The sequence below is a fragment of the Momordica charantia genome (assembly GCF_013281855.1).
Source record: "Momordica charantia cultivar OHB3-1 chromosome 1 unlocalized genomic scaffold, Mcharantia_2.0 BLBB01000001.1, whole genome shotgun sequence".
NCBI lineage: Eukaryota > Viridiplantae > Streptophyta > Magnoliopsida > Cucurbitales > Cucurbitaceae > Momordica > Momordica charantia.
Window position 1 is genome coordinate 23,648,916 of NW_028275157.1, and position 20,181 is coordinate 23,669,096.

Genomic DNA, 20,181 nt, shown 5'->3' on the forward strand with positions numbered 1-20,181 from the left:
GTTTGGGACAATGGGTTGCAGTGAGATATCTAAATAATTTACTGAGAATTATTTAGGATTCGCTTTGGTTCGATATTGAACACTCAAGCTTTATAAAATAGTTTTAGAATAAGTTGAATGATCAAATCGAACCACTTATCAAACTTCGTGATTGATGCGTTAGTTTTCAAAGTCTAGGGACCGAAAGTATGATATTCCCTGTGTAGTATGGTACCAAATATATCTGGTATAAAAAAAATTACTTCAAACATTGATAACATATACACTATCAGGTTTTATGCATGAGATAAATAATTTATTGACAGCATTGGATGTTCTTGCTTCAAATTTTTAAACTTGAGTTATTATTTGAAAATTGCTTTAAAAAGCTATTCTCTCTGTTTTTTTTTTCTTGAAATAAAGTTGCATTTTAACACAAAACTTGTATAGGTGTTATATATAAGAATTTAAGTTATATTACGGAAAAAAACGTATATTGAATAAGTATGTAGTGACACCTTAAATATTATACAATTCTTCATTCATTGTCTCTTCATAAATTTTATAAGTCAAGAATAATAAAATGATACTACAGTAAGAATAAATAAGAAACCTGATTTTATTATTTATTAAACACACATCTGGAAATGTTTTGAAAAAAAAAATAGAACGAGGAATAAAAGAAACATAGATATGTTTTTCAACCCAAGGTTATGGAAATGGAACACATGTCCCGAGCTCGTCCCTACTTAAAGCTGAAGGCCACCAACTCATCAATACATCTTTTTTTCCTTAGACAACATGCTCATCAATACATTTTCTTTTTTATTTTGAAGATTCTATGATGAATCAAGGCAAAATGTTATAATTCTATATGTTAATCATATAGATTATTAATAACATGTTCTAATAATGATAATGCCATTCAATTTTGATAAAAGAAAAAACACGTTGCCAAAACAAATGTCGGTGAATGGTAATTATTAATTAGCATATATCTTCAATCAATAAGTTATGAGTTCGATCCCGATATTAAAGAGGAAGTTTCTCCTTAACTTCAAGGATAATCTTCCAAGCAAAATAAGAATTTCGTTTACCATTAGTTTGCGAATGAGATGAAATAAGTTAATTAGATTTGGTAACATCTCGTTACCAATTTTATTAAAAATATTAAAGTATTTGATAATTACATATTTCTTATTTCTCATTTTTTTAGAAACATTTTTAAACTTGTATAATAATTTGGAAACAACAAAAATAAATTCCTTGTTTCTTATTATTGTTTCTAATTTACCTCAAAATATAAATAAAAATATTGTTTTATCATTTTTAATCAATAGATAAAACGTTAAATTCAATAAAATTGTAATTTGCCAAAAAAAATTAATAATAAAATAAGTAAATGATTCCTTAACTTTATTATTATTATTTTTGGGGGTAGTGAAGCTTAGGTTTTTTTTTCTTTTTTGAAAGGTGTGAAGCTTAGTTTTGAAGTTTGTGGAGTCCAAAATTCATACAACTCCATTGGCTCTTTGCACTCCGGGTCCCATATGTTTAATTTTAAAAAATTCTTAATTAAATGTCGTTGAATTATGCTTCCGTTTATTTATTTCTATTAATTATTCAATGTTATTTTTATTTTTTATCCAACTCCATTTTAATATTTATATTTTCAAAATGTTACTGTTAATCTCTATATTTTAAATTTTTATTCATTTTAGTAATCCTACTTTGATCTTTATATCTTTTAGAAATAATTATTTTGATCTCTTAATTTTTATTCTTGACTTTTATTTTTATTTGATTTATTTTGATAACAAATTTTAACATAATACTTCACTCACTAAATTTATTTTATTTTATAAAACTCACTAAATTTATTGGTAAAAATGAACAAAAATCAAAGTTAGAGAGGTGTGGAATTAAAAAAATTCATCCGCACGTGACAGTGACTATGTCCACGTGTCAGTTACCAACTTGCTTCCTCCGTCAGTCGTTGCCGACACGACACCCGTCTGCCCCGCTGGCACTTGCGTCGTCCGGACGCGTAATCGAAAGACGAAAATAAAAGGCAACATTTTTCTGTGGGTCCCACTCCCGTCTTTTCTACCTACAAACGGTCCAAATTCGCCTTCCGTCCGTCCGTCCTCTGTCGGCAGCTCTGGCGCGTGTCACACACGCCCTCCATTGGGACAAAAAACGGTTTCTACGCGGCCGTTACCGCTGTTGAACGCGCGTCGTTATATTCTGTCGGGACCACTCGCTAACAAAAGCTTCTCTCTCTCTGCGAGTACAAATTATTGATACTCGCTCCCTGGACTGGACGCTAGGGATGTTTATTTGTGTACACGTGGCAAGTTGAGGTGGCGCGTGCTACTGTAGCGATGGGTACGCTCGCGTGGTGTTTGTTGGTCGATGTACCTCTAAGATTTTGTCTGCAGTCACGGATAATTTATGATATTAGCTTGGAAACGACTAAAATGCCCTTTTAGCGATTTTTTCTAATAACAGAAATCGTTAACCAGAGAATAAATTTCAAAAAAAAAAAAGGAAAAAGAGATAAACGGTACAAAAATCTTTGAATACTTTTTTAATGACTATTAAATTCTACCGAACGTTATATATTCAATAATTATTTCATGTTTTCTTTTTAATTGAATAATTGTTCCATGTTAATCATACATGTGAAGCAATTAATGTGTAGCTGCAATTATAAGTATTTTTTTTATTACTACATGTGGGACATTTTGGTTAGATAGAGGTACCTTAATCAATTGAGTTATATTTGTATTTGGAATCTAGATTCGGCACCTAATTGTCCATAATCCCTCTTATCCGGATGTGGTACTGATTCATTCATGTACCCCTCCTCTCGACTCGGACGTCACGCTTCGAATATTTTGATCGATGATATATATCTAAATCAGTTGAGTTGAGTTATGTTGAAGTTAACAAAGTTGAGTTGAAATAAAATTGAAATTACGGTGAAATTAAATATGTCCTAATTATATAATATATTAATTTAAAAGCAAAAATTTGGATGAAGGATATATCTTTCCTCCCATGAAGGAAGGAAAGACTACCAAATGAGGAAACCTAACGAACCATTCTCTAAAAGAAGAATAAGGGATTTACATAAACGAAAGTGCATATTCCAAACTTTAGGCAATCAATTTGATGGCTTTAAATATTGGATGGGATATACCATTTTTTTGTTAACATACTTTCATTGGAATAATTTAAATATCTCTTATGAAACAAGGTGGGCCCTAAAAAACTTGTAAAAAAAAAAAAGAAGACTTGGCGGGCAACTCTAAAAAATCCAGAGATTAATCAATACATTCAAAATTTTTTTTCTTTTTTGGATTTTTAAATATAAATATAGTAACTCCCAAATAAAAACCAAGCGTTAACAATTTGGATGATAGTCAATTTTCCTATAGATGGAAGATTCAAATTCATGTATCAATTATTTTTAAAACACTTATTACAATCTTAAAAGTCGATTATAACCCTTAGTTTGTCTCAACTCAACAAATTAAGTAAAATATTTGAATATTCTATAGTTATTCTCTAGTTTTCCTAAATTTTTTAGAAATAAAAGATCATATATAAAATGTTACAATAAAATTTTCAATTCAATCTTTAATTCTATCTCACATCTCCGTCATTGTTGAACTCAAAAAAATTGTTTCGAATTTATATATTCAATATTTAACTTATAAATTAGATGAATTAATTTATATTTTTTATTTTTTTAGTACAACAATATATAAAGATGGATCGAAAATATATGTTTTAATCCACTAATGATGAGTTGGGTAATCAAAATGTTTAAATATTTTTCACATTTTCATTTTGTAATTCCGATTTTCTTTTTTATCTAAATAAGAAAACGATAATATTAAAAGAAATTTTATAGCCATCAAAAGCACCCGATTCCATGTGGAGAGAGAGAAGAAGAAGAAGGCCTTTTCCGTCATTTAAGCCTTCCCTGTCTCATGGTCTTCGCTTCGTCCACCATTTTCCCTCTTATCCGCTTCTTCAGTCCAGTCGCTCTCTCTCTCTCTCTCTCTCTCTCTCTCTCTCCCCCCTCTGCATTCAAAGCACAGAAAGAAAACGATGAAACGCGGAGCCAACCCCACATCCAGCTAACTTCAAAATCATCCAAATTCATTCCAATTCATCCCCACCCATAATCAGATATTTAAGCTCACTCTTCCTCTATGGCCATGGCATTTTCTTCATCCATTCGTTATAATTATCCCACCCAACCACCGTTTTCCAACGGTTACTTTTTCCCTCTTTGAATGACCCAAAAAAGAAACGGACCCAAAGGGAAACTCACCCCATAAAACCCACTTCACTTGCCCCCCCCTCTTCTACATTCTTAGATCGGCGCCGGAGTGAAGAAATTGGGCTTTTAGAGCAACACCCAGATGGATTTCAATTCGTTTTTGACGTCTTTAGCGACGTCGTTTGTGATATTTCTGGTTCTGATGGTGGTTTTCGCCTGGCTTTCTGCTAAACCTGCCAACCATGTCGTTTATTACCCGAATCGGATCCTCAAGGGCTTGGATCCGACCGGCGGGTCCACGACCCGGAGCCCCTTTGCCTGGATTCAGGAAGCTCTGTCAACTTCTGAGCAGGATGTGATTTCTATGTCAGGGGTTGATACTGCCGTCTACTTTGTGTTTATGGCCACTGGTTTGTTTTTTTCTTTCTTTCTGGAATGTTTCAGTTTCAACTTCAACCATGCCTTTTTGGGAGTTTTTTTTTTTCTTTTTCTATTGCTGCCCTGTTTCTCATTCCTTTCTCGAATTTTGAAATGTTTCAGTGCTGGGGATTTTTGTGTTGTCTGCCGTTATTCTGCTGCCAGTTCTTATTCCAGTTGCTGTTACTGATGATGGTATTAAGAATGCTGCAAAAAACAGCACCCTGAGTGCTGGGACTTTCAGTGAACTTGATAACTTATCCATCGGAAATGTTAATGTAAGCAACACCCATGTTCTGTTTGATAACGATTTTGTTTGGGGTTCTAATTTTTCAGAAAACTAGAATTGCTGGCTTGGCCTTTGTGTTGATTTGGTTCTGAAATTTGAGTTTTGACTTGTTTTTTATATGCAGCTGGGGAGTGATCGGCTGTGGGCCTTCTTACTGGCCGCATACTGGGTTTCCATTGTGGCATATTACCTGACATGGAAAGCTTACAATCATGTTTCAACTCTGAGAGCTGAAGCTCTAATGTCTCCAGAAATAAAGGCTGAACAATTTGCTATTATTGTTAGAGATATCCCTCCAGTTCCTGAAGGTCAAACTAGAAAGGAACAGATCGATTCTTTCTTTAGGAATATCTATCCCGATACATTTTATCGGTCGATGATCGTCACAGACAACAAAGAGGTGCGTTCAACAGTTTACTTTTTGGACCTCTCTCATTCATTATCTCAGGGATTGCTTGTGACTCTAGTATGTCAGTTTCTCCATTTGTCTTACTTCCCCTCGATATTGTGCAACATTCTGATCTGAACTTGTTACTTTGAATGGAGCTTATTGTTGTATTTACCTCAATTGATGTGCCGTTTTTTCGGGTTGAAATATTTCTATTTAGGATATTTGAGATAAGATGTGAATTGTATTCAACACATTTAAGGAAAAGAGCAATAAATAAATATCATATTTGCTTGTGCGAGTAATAGTTTTGAGTTCTTCCACATTATTTGAACCTTTGTCATTCATTTTCTCAGGGTTGCTTGTGACTCTGCTTTCATTTCTCTATGTTTTGCTTGATATCATGCAATATTGTGATCCAAACTTGTATTTTGACTCATAATGTGTGGTTTTTCTGGTTGAAACCTTTCTCTTTTAGGATATTTAGGATAGATGTGAATTGTATTCAACACATTTAAAGAAAAGAGCAACAGATGAGATCATATTTGACTCTGTATGAGTGATGGTTTTGAGTTCTTCTTCCACATTTAATTTCTATGTGCCATCTTGTTGATGTTCAAATGTCAAGCAGGTCAATAAGTTGTATGAGGAGTTGGAAGGATACAAGAAGAAGCTTGAACGGTCCGAAGCAGTCTTTGCGTCTTCGAAAACCGAAGCCAAGCCAGAAGGAGTAAGACCAACACATAAAACCGGCTTCCTCGGTCTCATTGGTGAAAAAGTTGACAGCATAGAATTCTATTCCGAGAAGATCAATGAGCTAGTCCCAAAATTGGAATCCGAACAAAAGGCTACACTCAGGCAGAAGCAGAAGAATGCTGCTTTAGTCTTCTTCAATAACCGGGTCACCGCAGCTTCTGCAGCTCAAAACTTGCATGCACAAATCGTTGATAAATGGACTGCTCTGGCAGCTCCTGAACCCCACCAGGTTCTCTGGCCTAATCTTTACATAAATTTTATCCAGAGGCAAGTTAGACAGTATGTTGTGTATGTCATCGTGGCATTGATCATCTTCTTTTACATGATTCCAATTGGTATCATTTCTGCTTTTACGACGCTCGACAACATGATGAAACTTCTGCCGTTTTTGAAGCCGGTTTTGGAGATAAATGCAGTCAAGGTGGTTTTGGCAGCTTACTTACCTCAAATAGCTTTGATTATCTTCTTAGCTATGCTGCCCAAGTTGCTACTCTTTCTATCCAAAGCTGAGGGAATTCCTTCGGAGGGACACGCGGTGAGGGCTGCTTCTGGGAAATATTTCTATTTCTCAGTGTTGAATGTTTTCCTTGGAGTTACTTTGAGTGGTACACTGTTCAGAACATTCAAGAGCATCCAGAAGGATCCAAACTCTCTTATTCCCTTGTTAGCAAGTAGCCTCCCAGGCAGTGCAACTTTCTTTCTCACCTTTGTGGCTCTCAAGTAAGCTTCCTGTTTTAAGACCCTTCTCTCTTGTTGTTCGGTTTAACGATATCTGATACTTTCTCGTTTGAGAACAGTTTATTACTTTTTCCAAAATGGTTCTTTATGTATGCATAATCATGTTGATATTATTAGTAGTTATAAAATTTCTAATGCATGTATTAAGAATCTTAATTTGGCGAACTGATTACGGTTGCGTGTGTTAGGTTCTTCGTCGGTTATGGTCTTGAACTATCTAGGATAGTTCCTCTTATCATATTCCATTTGAAGAAGAAATTCCTTTGCAAATCTGAGGCTGAGGTGAAAGATGCCTGGGCTCCTGGAGATCTTGGTTATGGCACTAGAGTTCCTGGTGACATGCTTATTTTTACCATAGTCCTCTGCTACTCCATTATAACGCCTCTGATCGTCCCGTTTGGTGTCATATATTTCGGTCTTGGATGGCTTATTCTTCGGAATCAGGTAACATCTTGAGTCGATTTCGTGCCTTGTGTTGTTTCTGAGGTCATTCTTTTGGTATTGTGTTGATGTTTGACCTGATTTTACAGGCCCTCAAAGTTTATGTTCCTTCCTATGAGACATATGGAAGAATGTGGCCTCATATATTCAATCGTATAATAGCGGCTCTCTTACTATACCAACTTACCATGTTCGGTTTCTTCGGGGTGAAGAAATTCTTATATGCTCCAATCCTAATTCCGCTTCCCATAATTTCCCTGATATATTCCTACCTTTGTCATAAGAAATTCTATCGATCCTTCGCCAATACAGCTCTCGAAGTTGCTCGTAACGAGCTGAAGGAGGTTCCCAACATGGAACAAGTATTCAGATCTTTCATCCCACCAAGTTTGAGCTCCGAGAAGGCCGAGGAAGATCTATTCGAAGATGCAAGGTCTCATGTTTCGAGAACGGGATCATTTGTCTAGTACAAGTTTACGCAGTTATCGCTTTGTTCGTCGTTGCATTAGGTGAAAATATGTTGATAGGGTAACTTGCATTAGGGATCAAGAAGCTCAGGTTGTGATTAATGAATACCTCACTTTGTGTTTATGGGTCTTCCACTTGATTTGTTAGTTTCAATAGCCATTAGAGATAGGCAAGTGATGTGTGTTCAAGAATGGAAATTCTTCAATGTCTTGTGTAAGTAATTAATGAAATTGAAATAGTGTTATTTCCTTCTTTCAAGTTTTGAATGTGTATTGTTTTATTTGAGTTACTTTCTTCTAACTCATCATAAAAGTCCTTATCATGTAGGAATTTTCAAATGGTCACTTGCTTAATTTGCAAGAATATTTTTGGGTTAACTTCCTAAGTAATCTTGGAGGGCTAAAAATATTATTTTTTCAAAATCAGATTGTTCGGTAACAAATAAAAATTATTTTTGTAATAACGAAATAAAGTTGATTATCTAAAAAGCGATTGATGGAGAATCACTACTTTTAGATGTAATACAATTATGGTGTGTCTGACAGTGATGGTAGATTTTAAGTGATTTTCCAAAATCATCATCTACATGATACCTTAAAAATCAATTTAGAGTGATTTTAAGCTTTCTTAAAATCAAATTTTTTAATTTCTCAAATATGAGGAAGGAAATTGATTTTGATAATAACAAAAATGATTTTGGTCACCCAAACACACCGTTGAAGAAAACGCAACCATTATTCAAGTATTTAAAATAAAACTATCTCATAAAGAGTGTTTAAAAATAAAAAAAAAAATTAAAAACTTTTGAAATGATTAAATTAGGGATATACCAAATTCACCCTAAAGTCATAAATGATAATTTTATGTCAAAATAAGTCATTGACCTATTAAGTATTAACTTGTAAAATTTAGGGACAGAGAAAATTTAAAGTTAAACTTGTTACTCCTCAAAATCAAAACCTACACAACTTTGAAAGTTTAGGGTTAGAGGGGATGAAACACAATCAAGATACAGTTATCAATGTTCACAAAATTTATAAATTAAAAATTATAATTTAACTAATATTTACAAACGTATCTAAAGATACTAAATAAAATAGACCAACATGAACACATCTAATGTGTATATATATATATATATCGACCGAAATGATATAAGTTTAAATACTCACCTTGCATGCTGTAATAAATAATTTAAAATATAAATGTTAAATTATTTAAAATAAAATATTTGAAATTCTAAGAAGTAACGTAGAAACACAGTAGGAATAGAAAAAGAAATATAAATACAAAGTAATTGGTATATATCTCAAATCAACGCTAACTCACATCACATTACTAAAAAAACAACAAAACTAAGAAAAAATGTTCAAATTTGGTAGTTCATGACATAGCAAAAAAAAAAAAAGAGAGAGAGAGAGAATTTTCAAAACAAAAGAATATGAAAAGGAAAATGAGTTGCGATTGCTACATAATAATTAACGTTTCCCCCCTAAAAGGAACTTGTCTTTGTAATTTGTTGTGCGCTACAATTGAATTTGAGACTTGAGAGATGGAAATTGAAATCGCCTTCGAAGCAGCCGACTAAACCCGCTCCCAACTCCTAACGAAGAGCTCGCTGCGATTCTTTGAAGCAAACCCAGTTGATTAATCGCCACTCTCAAGAGCGGCGATCGCGGCCTCCATCGATTTTGATTTTGCATACACTGAAAAATGCCTTCGTCTTCTCAGTTCTTCGTACCACCGGACATGGTTGTCAAGAATCGCTTTCTGGGTTTCCTTATTTGGCAGTCCATTCCTTCCACCTTCGTCTTCTTCCTCTTCAAAATCTTCGTTTCAGCCATTTCTTCCGTTTCTGGTAGCAATTCCTCAAGTGGGAGTAGGAACCCATCAGGCCCTTTTGCTTCATTGCTCGCTGGGTTCCTTACTTTTCTTACATTTCATCTCTCTCAGCTCCTCTTTTCTTCTTCGCTCTCCCTCCTTGCTTCTCCCCAGCTCGAGCGTCCTGCCGCGCCACTTGAGCTCGCTTTTGGGCTCGTTCGCTTTCTTGTACTTGCAGGCGGCGGCACCGCCTCATCGGCGTCCGCTTCGAAGGATTTTCGCCGTCGGGCGACGGTTTCGTTGTATTTAGTTCTGTTTGTACTGGCAACTGCGGTTTCGGGTTCCTTGGCGGCGGTTTCTATATGTTGGGGGAAATCAGACGGTCTCAGAAGTGCGTGGCTTACGGGTCTTTCGATGGGTCTGATTTATGGCTCTTTCTATGTTTACAAGAAAAGTTGGGTTCTAACGTTCCCAATCATTCAGGTTACTTTTTGGTCCTCACTTTGTAATTTCCATCAGCATCATTTTCAACTCCTGTATTTCTATGGTTTATCTTTTGTTTATACGCTAGAGGAGTAAGACGTGAAAAGATAGGATGAATAATTATGTTTCAATCGGCTGGTTTCGAGTAAGGACATATGGATATCTGAACCCATCAAAATGGTGTTGTTAAGGGTCTTTTCTGAGTTGGTAAATGGAATTCTGATTGTCTATTTGAAATATTAGGGCTTGAATGATATAAAAAAGCATTGAATTTGTATATGTTCGAAACTTACTTGGGATTTCGTTGTTAAATATAATGGCGATGCTGCATATATCTTGATTGTTAAACTAAATGTTAGCTATTTATATATTTATATTTTCTATTGGGAGTTTGAAGTACTTGGAGAGGGAACCCCAGCTCAGTTTGGAGATTTTGAGTGCAGGGCACCTTACTACTTCTTTGGGCATCATTTGTGGTTAATTTTTGGAGGATACTTTTTGGTTTAGCCACAAACAATCTAGGTTTATCTGTATATGTGTTTCCTTTATATACTGTGTAATCATTCATGGTTCTGTATCCTCTCCAGATGACACGGTTATGTAATCTGTCTTGTAATATTTGTTATAGTGGTTTATTTCTGAATTAGTTAGAGACTGATGCTAGATGTCTGTTGTTGTTTGTTAATTGCCACAATTATGCTTATTTGCTCATTTTGAAATTTCTCCATGTAATCATTGACTTACCGTGTACTATTACGGTGTGGAAGCATAGTGTTGTTCTCTTTTGACGTGCTTTAGTTCGGTAGAAGTTTAAGATACTATATTCCCTTCACAGGCTATCTATGATATTTGTGTTCATGCACATTTCAATGTAGAACTATTAAGTTTCCTGTTCATTGATTCCAAGTGCTTTTATCCACAGCGTCCCCCCTTTTTTAGCTTCAAGATGGGTCTTCCCTCAGCTACCACATTGGCTTCCAAACTTTCTGCTGCAGCTTTCATATTTTCAGCAGTATTAATGGTGCTTCTGCCAGATCAATTTAAGAGAAATGTTACAGTCAGGAAGTTTGTCGCTAACCAGGCTATTGTTTTCATTGGAAGTTTTGCAGTATTTCTTTCTTGGGAATTGACTCACCACTTACATCGGGTTAGTTCATTGCTCATATATTGTGTTTTAGCTTTTGATACTCGATAGCAATTATGTTTAGGAAAACTTTCACTTACTACGGGGTATAGATACTCGTTCCATTCACTACTTGCCATGTAAGTATCATATTAAAAATGATGTAAGGTCCACAAATATTAAAGAATTATTTATAAAGGCAAAAATATAGTGTGAACAAAGGAAGTACCTAATCCTGTACTACTGGAAGATTTCCCCTATGTTTACGGCATCATAATCTCATACTTTATTTTGTTGCCAATTTTATGTTTTACAATCTCTTGGAGAACCATTACAACTAGAGTAACCTAAGAAACTGATTGCCAAATTAAGATCTGTTGCTTAAATAATGTATCTTTATCATGCATACTCTTAATTAAGTGGTCGGTAAAATATTTCCTCAAAACTGTGTAGGTGTTGCAACAATCCTTACCAATAGATCGCCGCTTTGATGTCCCTTGGATTTTCATTACCTACCCTTTTCTTATCAATGTCATTAATTGAGACATTTTGTAGTCCCCTTTGGTTTTTAGGAATTTCTTTTCACAAATTTCATAATATTGATTTAATGTATTAAACCTTTTATCTATATTGCTTTTTTTCCCTTCATGATTGATCTCGAATGGGGAAAACTGTACACTGATGCCCCCACTTCATGTAACCTCCATGGCAATTCAGGCATTCCATGATGACACATTGAGACTTCAAATGAACTAACTCCAAATTTTCTGGATTATGACTGCGATTTACACAATGAGAACATTTTGTTGAGTATTTTTGGCTCGCAGCAGATATATGCCGACTCTGTGAGTTTGATGAGTTCTTTCCCCTCCTTGGTCATCTGGTAGACTTAATTATAAGACAAACATCACTCAACTCCATACTGGCTTAAGTAGAGTTTTTGGATCTTTAAGAGGCTATAGATTATAGAAGCATTTACTTGCAACTCTGTGACGTTTACCGTCTTGTTTTAAATTCTACAAAGGGTCTTTTGTTGCAAAAAAGACAGCATGGCACATAGATTAAAGAGATTTCATCCATCTTAATAGGAAATGGAGAGGTTTGGTTTAGATGACATTATCACAACGGGCTAGATACTCCACTCCAGTCTGAGTCACTATCTTAAAGAACAATCGATTTTGTTCAGTAACTTTTTGATAGAGATGTTTAAACAGATCTTACTACACTCCATGGATATAATCCATTTTGTTCTACCATTAAGTATGGTTAGTTACCAGTTTTTAACAGAACATTGGTATGACAGGCCTTTTTTTTTTTTTTCTTTTTTTGGATTTGGCAATTTAGGTCCTACATACCAAGAGATTTGCTTTTGCACCTCCAAAGGGATCTGCAGCTGCAGAAACAAATCCTAGCGAGTACCTCTTTGCAGCTTTGGAGGACAGCAATTCGGGGTCTCTTTTGCAATATCTTGCATTTCTTGATCTCTGTATGGTTTGCGAGAATAACGTGGATATATGGAGGAGAGCTGCTTTTTTCGAAGAAAGCGGGGAAACATATAAGAGAGTTATATCCATATCCTTGAAGCCTCTGGAGCAATTTGCATTGAACTTAGGTGAAGGTTTGGACGGTTCTGCGGACATCACCTCCCAACTATCCAAACAGTTATTACCGCCAAAAGACTCTCACTTCGACGTAAAACAATTGGAAACTCTGAAAAACTTTCAGGTAAGGATATATTTTAATTCGGGTTGTGGGCAGTAACTATTCTCTTCATTGCTTGTTTTAGCTTTTCTAGGGGAATCTTTTTAAGAATAACAGACTCATAAACATGTAATGTATTTACTTTCAAATTCTTAAGCCTGACCAATGTCTGAGAGTATCACCATTCTGTTTCTGTTCTTATTGTCGTTATTTTGCTTTCACTTGCATTCTTTGGCATTGGCGTGGTTATTGAATATGACTGATCATTCTCGCTAAATTCTGCAGTTGTATGCATGGTGTGCCCGAACGGTTTCTACGTTAACTGCACGCTCACATTCGGAAGATAGATTTGGGGTTGCCCAACTCTCTGGTAGTAATGCTTCTGTTATGTCAACACTCTTGTCTTGCCTGCTTGCTGTTGAAGTGTTGATGGGGAAGAAGACTAATATACAATCCCCACACGACTTACTCGGCCCGGCTAGTATCAAATGGGCGACATCCAGCATCAGGAGAGTAGACGCTTCAGTTGGTAAAAAGAAAAGCGGTCCATTGCATTCAAAGGTGTATGCGATCGCAGACGTGTTGAGGGCCTCGATCTATCTCATTGTTTCTGCATTCCATAACGAGATGCTGAGTAGCGCCAAGTCTGGTGTTCTTGAGAAAGATTGGATCACGGGCGAAAAGCCCGCCTTCGGTACTCGCGAGTTGCTTCTGCAGAAATTGCATATTTTCTTGGATTTTCAAGCTTAGTTATCTGATAATGGCAGATTCATTTTGCCCGTCTCCGCCGTCGTTCAGCGAATTATACCGAACCACCTGTTAGGCAGTTTTGTTGTCTTTGTTTCTAAATAGTTACAGTTGGAATATGAAGAGTTAGTTAGATTGATGAAGTTCACAAACTAAGTTGGTAAGTTTGCAATACATTGCCTTTATAAACACCAATATTTTAGTCTCTTTCTGGAACAGAAACACCAACTTTTTAGTTGAATCTTTGTCTTCCTGATAACACTTGAATTTTCAGATCTTCTGGAGTTTCATTTTCCAACATAAATTGCTTTCTTTTAGAGGATAATTGATTTTTGGTTCTGTTATAAGTCTGTTGCAGGTTAGCAAATTATCATTTATACTTGGTACAAGTAATAGAGCAGGTTTAAATCTAATACTACTTTCGATTTTGTTTCATTTTGATCTCTGTATTTTTCAAATATTCATTTTAGTTTTTGTAATTTTAAATTTTGTTCATTTTAATAACTTTACTTTAAAAAATGTCTTCTTTTAGCGGTTGTACTTTTATAAAGTAGATTATTTTGGTTCCTATTTTTTAAATTTTATACGTAATGAAAATTCTTTGATACAAGTTTATGGTTGGTATTATGCAAAAATATTGATTAAAACAAATTAAAATCGAAACTAAATGGTTATATTTTAAAATGATAGGGACTAAAGTTAAAAAAAATTACTGAAAATATTGATATCAAAATCGAAATGAGTATAAGCAACTGACGTCCATTCACCATTTTCCAAATAAATTTTATTGGGAAATCTAACATGATATGGTTAAATGCTTGCCTTAGATTTTTTTTATTTTCTATTATTATTATTATTATTATTATTTTAATGTCTTAAGTGAACTTTATTCTCAAATCATTCAACTCCTTTTTCTTTTAGAAGAAGGTATATGAAATTGTTTTAATGGAAGGTGGAACTAAATTAGAAGCATATAATTTTAAATATTACAAATATCTTTAAAATTATGAGGACTCAGATACAAAGTGGAAAATATCTAAAAGAACAGTGAGGGTTGCTCGATAATAATCTTTCTAAATATAATTTTTGTTTAAAAAATTAAAAAAGCTAAATATTCGCTAAAGCCCCAAATTATTTCAGCCGACTTTTTTGTTTGATATCCTTTAAAATATATGATTTCAAAATCAAATATGATTTTTAGTTTTATAAAATGTTTAAACTAAAATAGTAAGTTAAAAAATTTACGATAGAATTTCAAATTCACTAGCTAATTTAACCACAAAAAATTTAGGAAAATTATACTAAATTTCATAAAATAAATATGTATTTATAAAAATCTCATTACTTTTTGTTTTTCAAAAATGTCAAAAAATAACTTTTGATTGGCATCGTATGATAAATAAATTTATAAACTATGCTACTTTTGTAAAATTCTAAACCTATAAATATAAATACATAAAAAAAAAAAAATTTGTGCCATTTTTGTAATTCCTTATTTGCAACGGCAAAATATTTGAAATTTGATTTTTTGGTTCGTATATCTGGTATGTCACTTTGTCTATGTATTCATTAAAGGTATATTAGACTTTGGTTTTTTTTTTGTGTGGATTATATATATATATATATATATATATATATATATATATATATATATATATTTTTTTTTTTTTTTTTTTTTTGCTACTTTTGCCAGCACCCCAGTGAGATTTGTATGTCCTTTCTGTCATATTTTGTTGATCAAAAATTAAAAAGTTTTGAACGATATTATATATTATTTTCTTTCCCGCCAACATTAAAATAAAAAACCAAACAAGAGGGGAAAAAAAATCAAAATAACTTCCCAGTTCTTGAAATTAGGTGATTCAAAATCACAAAATCTTATCACGAAAAACAAGGATTGAGCAATGAGCGCACCACCAAAATATATTTATATGAACAGAGTCTTCTCAATTTGAGATTCCAGAAGAAGAATCAAGAAATCAAGAATCAGTTAAAATGAGTTCGTCAAAATCACCTCCTTCTTGCTACGGCTCACCATGCGCTGCCTGCAACTATCTGAGAAGAAAGTGCTTTTCAGATTGCGTTTTTGCGCCACATTTTCCCGCCGATGACGCTGAAAAATTCGAAATCGCCTGCAGAACTTATGGCGCCAGTAACATCTTCAAGATTTTCAGCCGACTCCGCCACGACGAGCGCGACGAGGCCGCGGCGTCTCTCGTCTACGAGGCGGAGGCTCGCCGGATCGATCCTGTGTACGGCTGCGTCGGTTTCATATCGATTCTTGACGACAGGCTTAAACGGATTCAATCCGATCTCGTTGATGCCAAGAGAGAGCTCTCGATTTACTTAGGATCGGAAGCATCGGCGGCTGCTGCCAGTGTTTCGATTCCGCAATTTGCCGCTGGTTCGTCTTCAACAACTCCGGAATTTTTGGCGCAACTTCCGAGATTGAGAGCGGCGCCCACTCGTCAATCTTTGAATGAACAACAGCTTTTGGTGTACAGTTCGCAGAAATCGACGATTGACAATGACATTCGTCAATCTTTGAGACAAGAGAGCGTAGATCAACCACAAGAGATGCCATTGGTTGATAATTCAAAAGGCTTTGGATCCAACGAAAATGATCAGATTCAGATTCAACCACATGTACAAGATCAGATGTGTCTAATCTTCGAGTCCTTGAGTAATCGCTAGAACAGTGATTTTTTGGCCGTCAGCGACCAGAAACAGAGGAGCAACAACCACCGACGACGGCGTCGCCACCTCCTGCAAAATTAACATCCCTAAACGACGACAGTGATTTTCTTTTTCTTTTCCTATTTTGTGTTTTCTTTTCTTTTTTTCGAAGTTTGAGTGATGATGGGAACTTTTAACTTTTAATATATGCATTTATTAGTTAGTTATTCTTTAAGTTGCCGTATTTTATTTATTTGAGCTTTCGATTTTGAAAGATTATTATTCGAAAATCAATAACAAATTTTTTAAGCCTATTTTCTAGAAATTTAGATACATTTTTATCCTTGTAAAATAGATTTCTAATTTAATTCTTAAGTTTAAAAACCAGACAATTTGATCACCCATCGGTGAGTCTGGCCATTCGACCCTTCTTAGATGATATGACAATATTTTTTAATTTAATATATCCCTATATTGTTAATTTGCAAAAAATTAAATATGACCTTGCTTTCCTTGATTGCATCGAGTACAATTTGCTTTCTTCTTCGGTCATCCCACGATCTTCCATAGTGTCCAAGCCGAAAACTCAAAAATTTAAAAAAAAAAAAAAAAAGGAGAAAAGAAAAACAACTTAAACTAAAACCAACCCATTAAAAGAAAAAAAATTCAAATCCAAATCCAAAGATTTCACAGCAATTCTCGGCAGATTAGAGAAACGAATGTGAGGAGGAGAATAAGATCAAAACCTAAAACTAGAGCTTAAAACACACAATTTAAAGTTAAACCCAAACGTAAACTCAATTTAATTGAATTAAATTTACGAATTTCGAAATCTCTCTTTCATCTTTATGCTTTCCCACACACACACAGAGGCCTACGGGTTACCAGCTTAGGAAATAGGAGTTTTCCTTAGCATTCATGGCTTCTCAAAATCGAATTTTCATTAATAAGATATCTTGTAAAACGTTTCACAGAAAATTACATCCCATTTTCATTAATAAGATATCTTCAAACAATATGCAACGAGTATCACATTCTTTACTAAAAATATATAAGCATATAAGTCAACTTCCAACTATCTGTGTTCAAATTTAATGATATAAAATAAAGTGTGCAAGTGTGAAATATATTTTCACACAATACATCTCTTTAATGTCAAGTGATTTCTATTTGGATTGATGCTTTCACATAAAGGAAGAAAGATTAAGGAAACTGAAAAGACAACAATAAGAGAGCAATATTTGTATATGTAATTAGCTCCAAGGACAGTCCAATTGAGAAGAACTCCAAGGACAGTCCAATTGACAAGAACTTGAAGTCTTTTAGTCATACTGATTTAGAGGTCTCAAGTTCAAACTTTTCAGTTAGTTTGATACCAACAGTCTTTAATGCACGAGTGCCCCTGGGTATAGAGGAGCCATGCTCCGATTCTTAGTTATAAAAAAAATAAAAAGTAATATTTGTATATGTACTATGTAGAGCTGACTTTCAAAGATTCTTCCATCCAAGTGACCATCTCATAATCAAAAGGGTTCCTTGAAGCTCTAATTGATGTACCACTGTTTTTAAACCTCACGAGACAAACTTCTCAACGTGAAGCTCTAATATCACAGTGAATAGTATATGGTGTAAGACCACAAATGAAATGCACAAAACCAGAAACTGCAGCAACTGATCTAATTGTCTATCCATTCTCCTTATTAATTATCAGTAAATGTAAGTGCATAGAAAGAATAACTTGACAACCTGATTAGAATGAATTTGCAGCTGAGACAGGGATGAATGGGGGAAGAGCTGCACTGAAAAAAATCCGTTTCTTCAGAATTACGTCTAGAACAGTTAAAACTAGTAGAAACCCAACAAGCCAGTTCAAATCAAATATCATATTAATGGGCCAGAGATTAAAGATCGCCTTTAAATTTCCAAACGAGTAAACTCCAGTAAGCCAAACTACTCAGTCATTCATCCATATCTAATGAAATTATACAACACTTCCAAAACCTGCTCGCATAAATATAATTAAAAACTAATCCTGACAAACAAATACGTTGAAATAGCAATAGTCGTGAAGTGTTTTGATGACATTGATTTAACACAATAACAAACTTAATACAGCACCAAATGTAATGAATCTCACCCGAAAACAAAACAAAACAAAAAACTGTAAACATTGAGATGAGATATTAGTAGTAAGAGTGACTAACTAATAAAGGGATATTAGATAGAAATGTCAAGCTATTGCCAAAGAAACTTTAATACAGCTGTATTTCAGAAGCACTATGACAAAACCATAAACTCCATTTCCATAAAGAGCATTGTGCTTTCTCGATGTAATGAGAGAATAGGAGAAATCTAACATACTAGGTTTTCAAATAACAAATAAGAGAAAAAAACATTACTTAACCAGCTTTGGGAGAAAACATGGCATTCATCAGTGGCCCGCTAAATGCAGAACATAAACATCATTTCCAATTCGTATCTTATTCTTTTCTTAAATATGGATTATTTGGGGGCCTGAACAGTCGAATCATGACATCTTCAACAATCTGACAAGTTTTAGTGAAACCTCCAAAACCGCCACTATCCAACCCAGAAACATCCCACAAAAATGTAGCATTCTATCATCCAACCAATGCAACCTACATCAAATTGTTTCTCAAATTAGGCTGATTTCTGTGAATGAATGAAATTTCAGATGAATGCACATGTTTATAACTAATATTTGAAATAAAGAGGGTGACAATCGACTGACATCAAGAGATTCTACAGAGCTAATATGGGGAGTTCATTCTGCGAGATGACGCTTTCAGTTCTATAGATGAACGAAGACTCCAAGCGAACAAATGAGCATGATCAAGTTTTATAGACTAGAAACTATATTCTATAAATTAACTGCTTAAGCTTCGTATAGAGTTGAGCAGGTCCAATAGATAAGCGGGACAAATATTAAAAAAAAAAAAACTAATTAAAATGTTACTGACCCGCTGCATCTTGCACCACCGGCAGGTAAAGCAACAGCATTTTTTCAGCAGTTTCAGCAACGGCGACGCTTCTTTTGGCAACAACGAGGTCGCTTATGGCTTTTTCAAGCTTCTCATGAAGAGGTGTTTGGCGAGCATTCGCTTCGGAATCGATAGATTAGAGGTCATTAGGCTGATTTGGTCGCTGATGTCAAAATTTGTTTGCACATAATCGAAATTCTGAGGCTCGTTTGCCGGAATGAGTGGTGGCGAATTCATGGCGACCTTGGTTTCTCGGAAATGGCGAAAGTAGGACTACAAGGAGCGGCGTTGATCGAGCGTCTTTAAAGTTAAGCTGCTTCCTAGGGTTTTATTTTGTGGCGTTGTTTTTTTTAGTACAAATGCCAATTCCGACTCTCACAAAACCAAGTACGTAAATGGGAAAAATCCTAGTTTTTTTTTTTTTTTTCCATCTTTGAAGGCAGTAGGTGGGTAGGATTTAGACGATGTTTTGATCAAAGATAAATATAATTATTGTTGAGTTAGATTTTAACTATTATACTTTATTTATTAATACTATGATTTTATTTTTATAAATAATTTTTTAATATTGATAGATCTCACGTCATTTTTAAAATGATGTTGATGTGATATATAATAAATGAGAAATATTTATATTCTACCCTAAATTTTTCCTTAAATCACGTGTCATTTAGTCAAATATGGTTCTAGTTAGCTCGACACGTGCTCGTGTGTCATTTAGCTAATCGTGGCTTTAGCTAGCTCGGTTATATCATACTTAACGTGTATCTCATTTCTCACTCGATTGAATATTCAAATTTCTCATGTAAGAGCGTCCGCAACTCGCTATATGGCCAAACGAAACGATTTAAATTT

General features: G+C 34.5%; 2 protein-coding genes and 1 long non-coding RNA gene across 4 annotated transcripts; 2 read left to right on the forward strand and 1 right to left on the reverse strand.

Moving 5' to 3' along the window:
- The first annotated feature begins 4,063 nt into the window (after window positions 1–4,063).
- Window positions 4,064–8,031, forward strand: ERD4 (Early-responsive to dehydration stress protein (ERD4)). The gene is made up of 6 exons (XM_022290847.2): window positions 4,064–4,686; window positions 4,817–4,971; window positions 5,107–5,382; window positions 6,002–6,846; window positions 7,053–7,308; window positions 7,395–8,031. The coding sequence occupies exons 1-6, from the start codon at window positions 4,419–4,421 to the stop codon at window positions 7,770–7,772; spliced, it is 2,178 nt and encodes a 725-aa protein (XP_022146539.1). The 5' UTR covers window positions 4,064–4,418; the 3' UTR covers window positions 7,773–8,031.
- A 1,229-nt stretch (window positions 8,032–9,260) lies between these two features.
- Window positions 9,261–13,925, forward strand: LOC111015789 (nucleoporin protein Ndc1-Nup protein). Its single transcript, XM_022290943.2, has 4 exons — window positions 9,261–10,077; window positions 11,000–11,224; window positions 12,545–12,925; window positions 13,187–13,925. The coding sequence occupies exons 1-4, from the start codon at window positions 9,487–9,489 to the stop codon at window positions 13,649–13,651; spliced, it is 1,662 nt and encodes a 553-aa protein (XP_022146635.1). The 5' UTR covers window positions 9,261–9,486; the 3' UTR covers window positions 13,652–13,925.
- A 1,545-nt stretch (window positions 13,926–15,470) lies between these two features.
- On the reverse strand, window positions 15,471–19,721 carry LOC148213469 (uncharacterized). 2 transcript variants are annotated; one of them, XR_015791936.1, is made up of 3 exons: window positions 19,306–19,721; window positions 18,071–18,118; window positions 15,471–16,909 (listed from the first exon to the last, which is right to left on the reverse strand). It is a non-coding gene; the product is annotated as an uncharacterized LOC148213469 (long non-coding RNA). The 2 variants fall into 2 exon arrangements; XR_015791935.1 differs by having other exon boundaries at window positions 18,071–18,123.
- Window positions 19,722–20,181: the final 460 nt, after the last annotated feature.

Coding starts and splice junctions, on each gene's coding strand:
- LOC111015789 (XM_022290943.2), top strand. CDS start 9,487: ATGCCTTCGTCTTCTCAGTTCTTCGTACCACCGGACATGGTTGTCAAG. Junction 11,225..12,544: donor TGACTCACCACTTACATCGG/GTTAGTTCATTG, acceptor TTGGCAATTTAG/GTCCTACATACCAAGAGATT. Junction 12,926..13,186: donor AAACTCTGAAAAACTTTCAG/GTAAGGATATAT, acceptor TAAATTCTGCAG/TTGTATGCATGGTGTGCCCG.
- ERD4 (XM_022290847.2), top strand. CDS start 4,419: ATGGATTTCAATTCGTTTTTGACGTCTTTAGCGACGTCGTTTGTGATA. Junction 4,972..5,106: donor TATCCATCGGAAATGTTAAT/GTAAGCAACACC, acceptor TTTTATATGCAG/CTGGGGAGTGATCGGCTGTG. Junction 7,309..7,394: donor GGCTTATTCTTCGGAATCAG/GTAACATCTTGA, acceptor CTGATTTTACAG/GCCCTCAAAGTTTATGTTCC.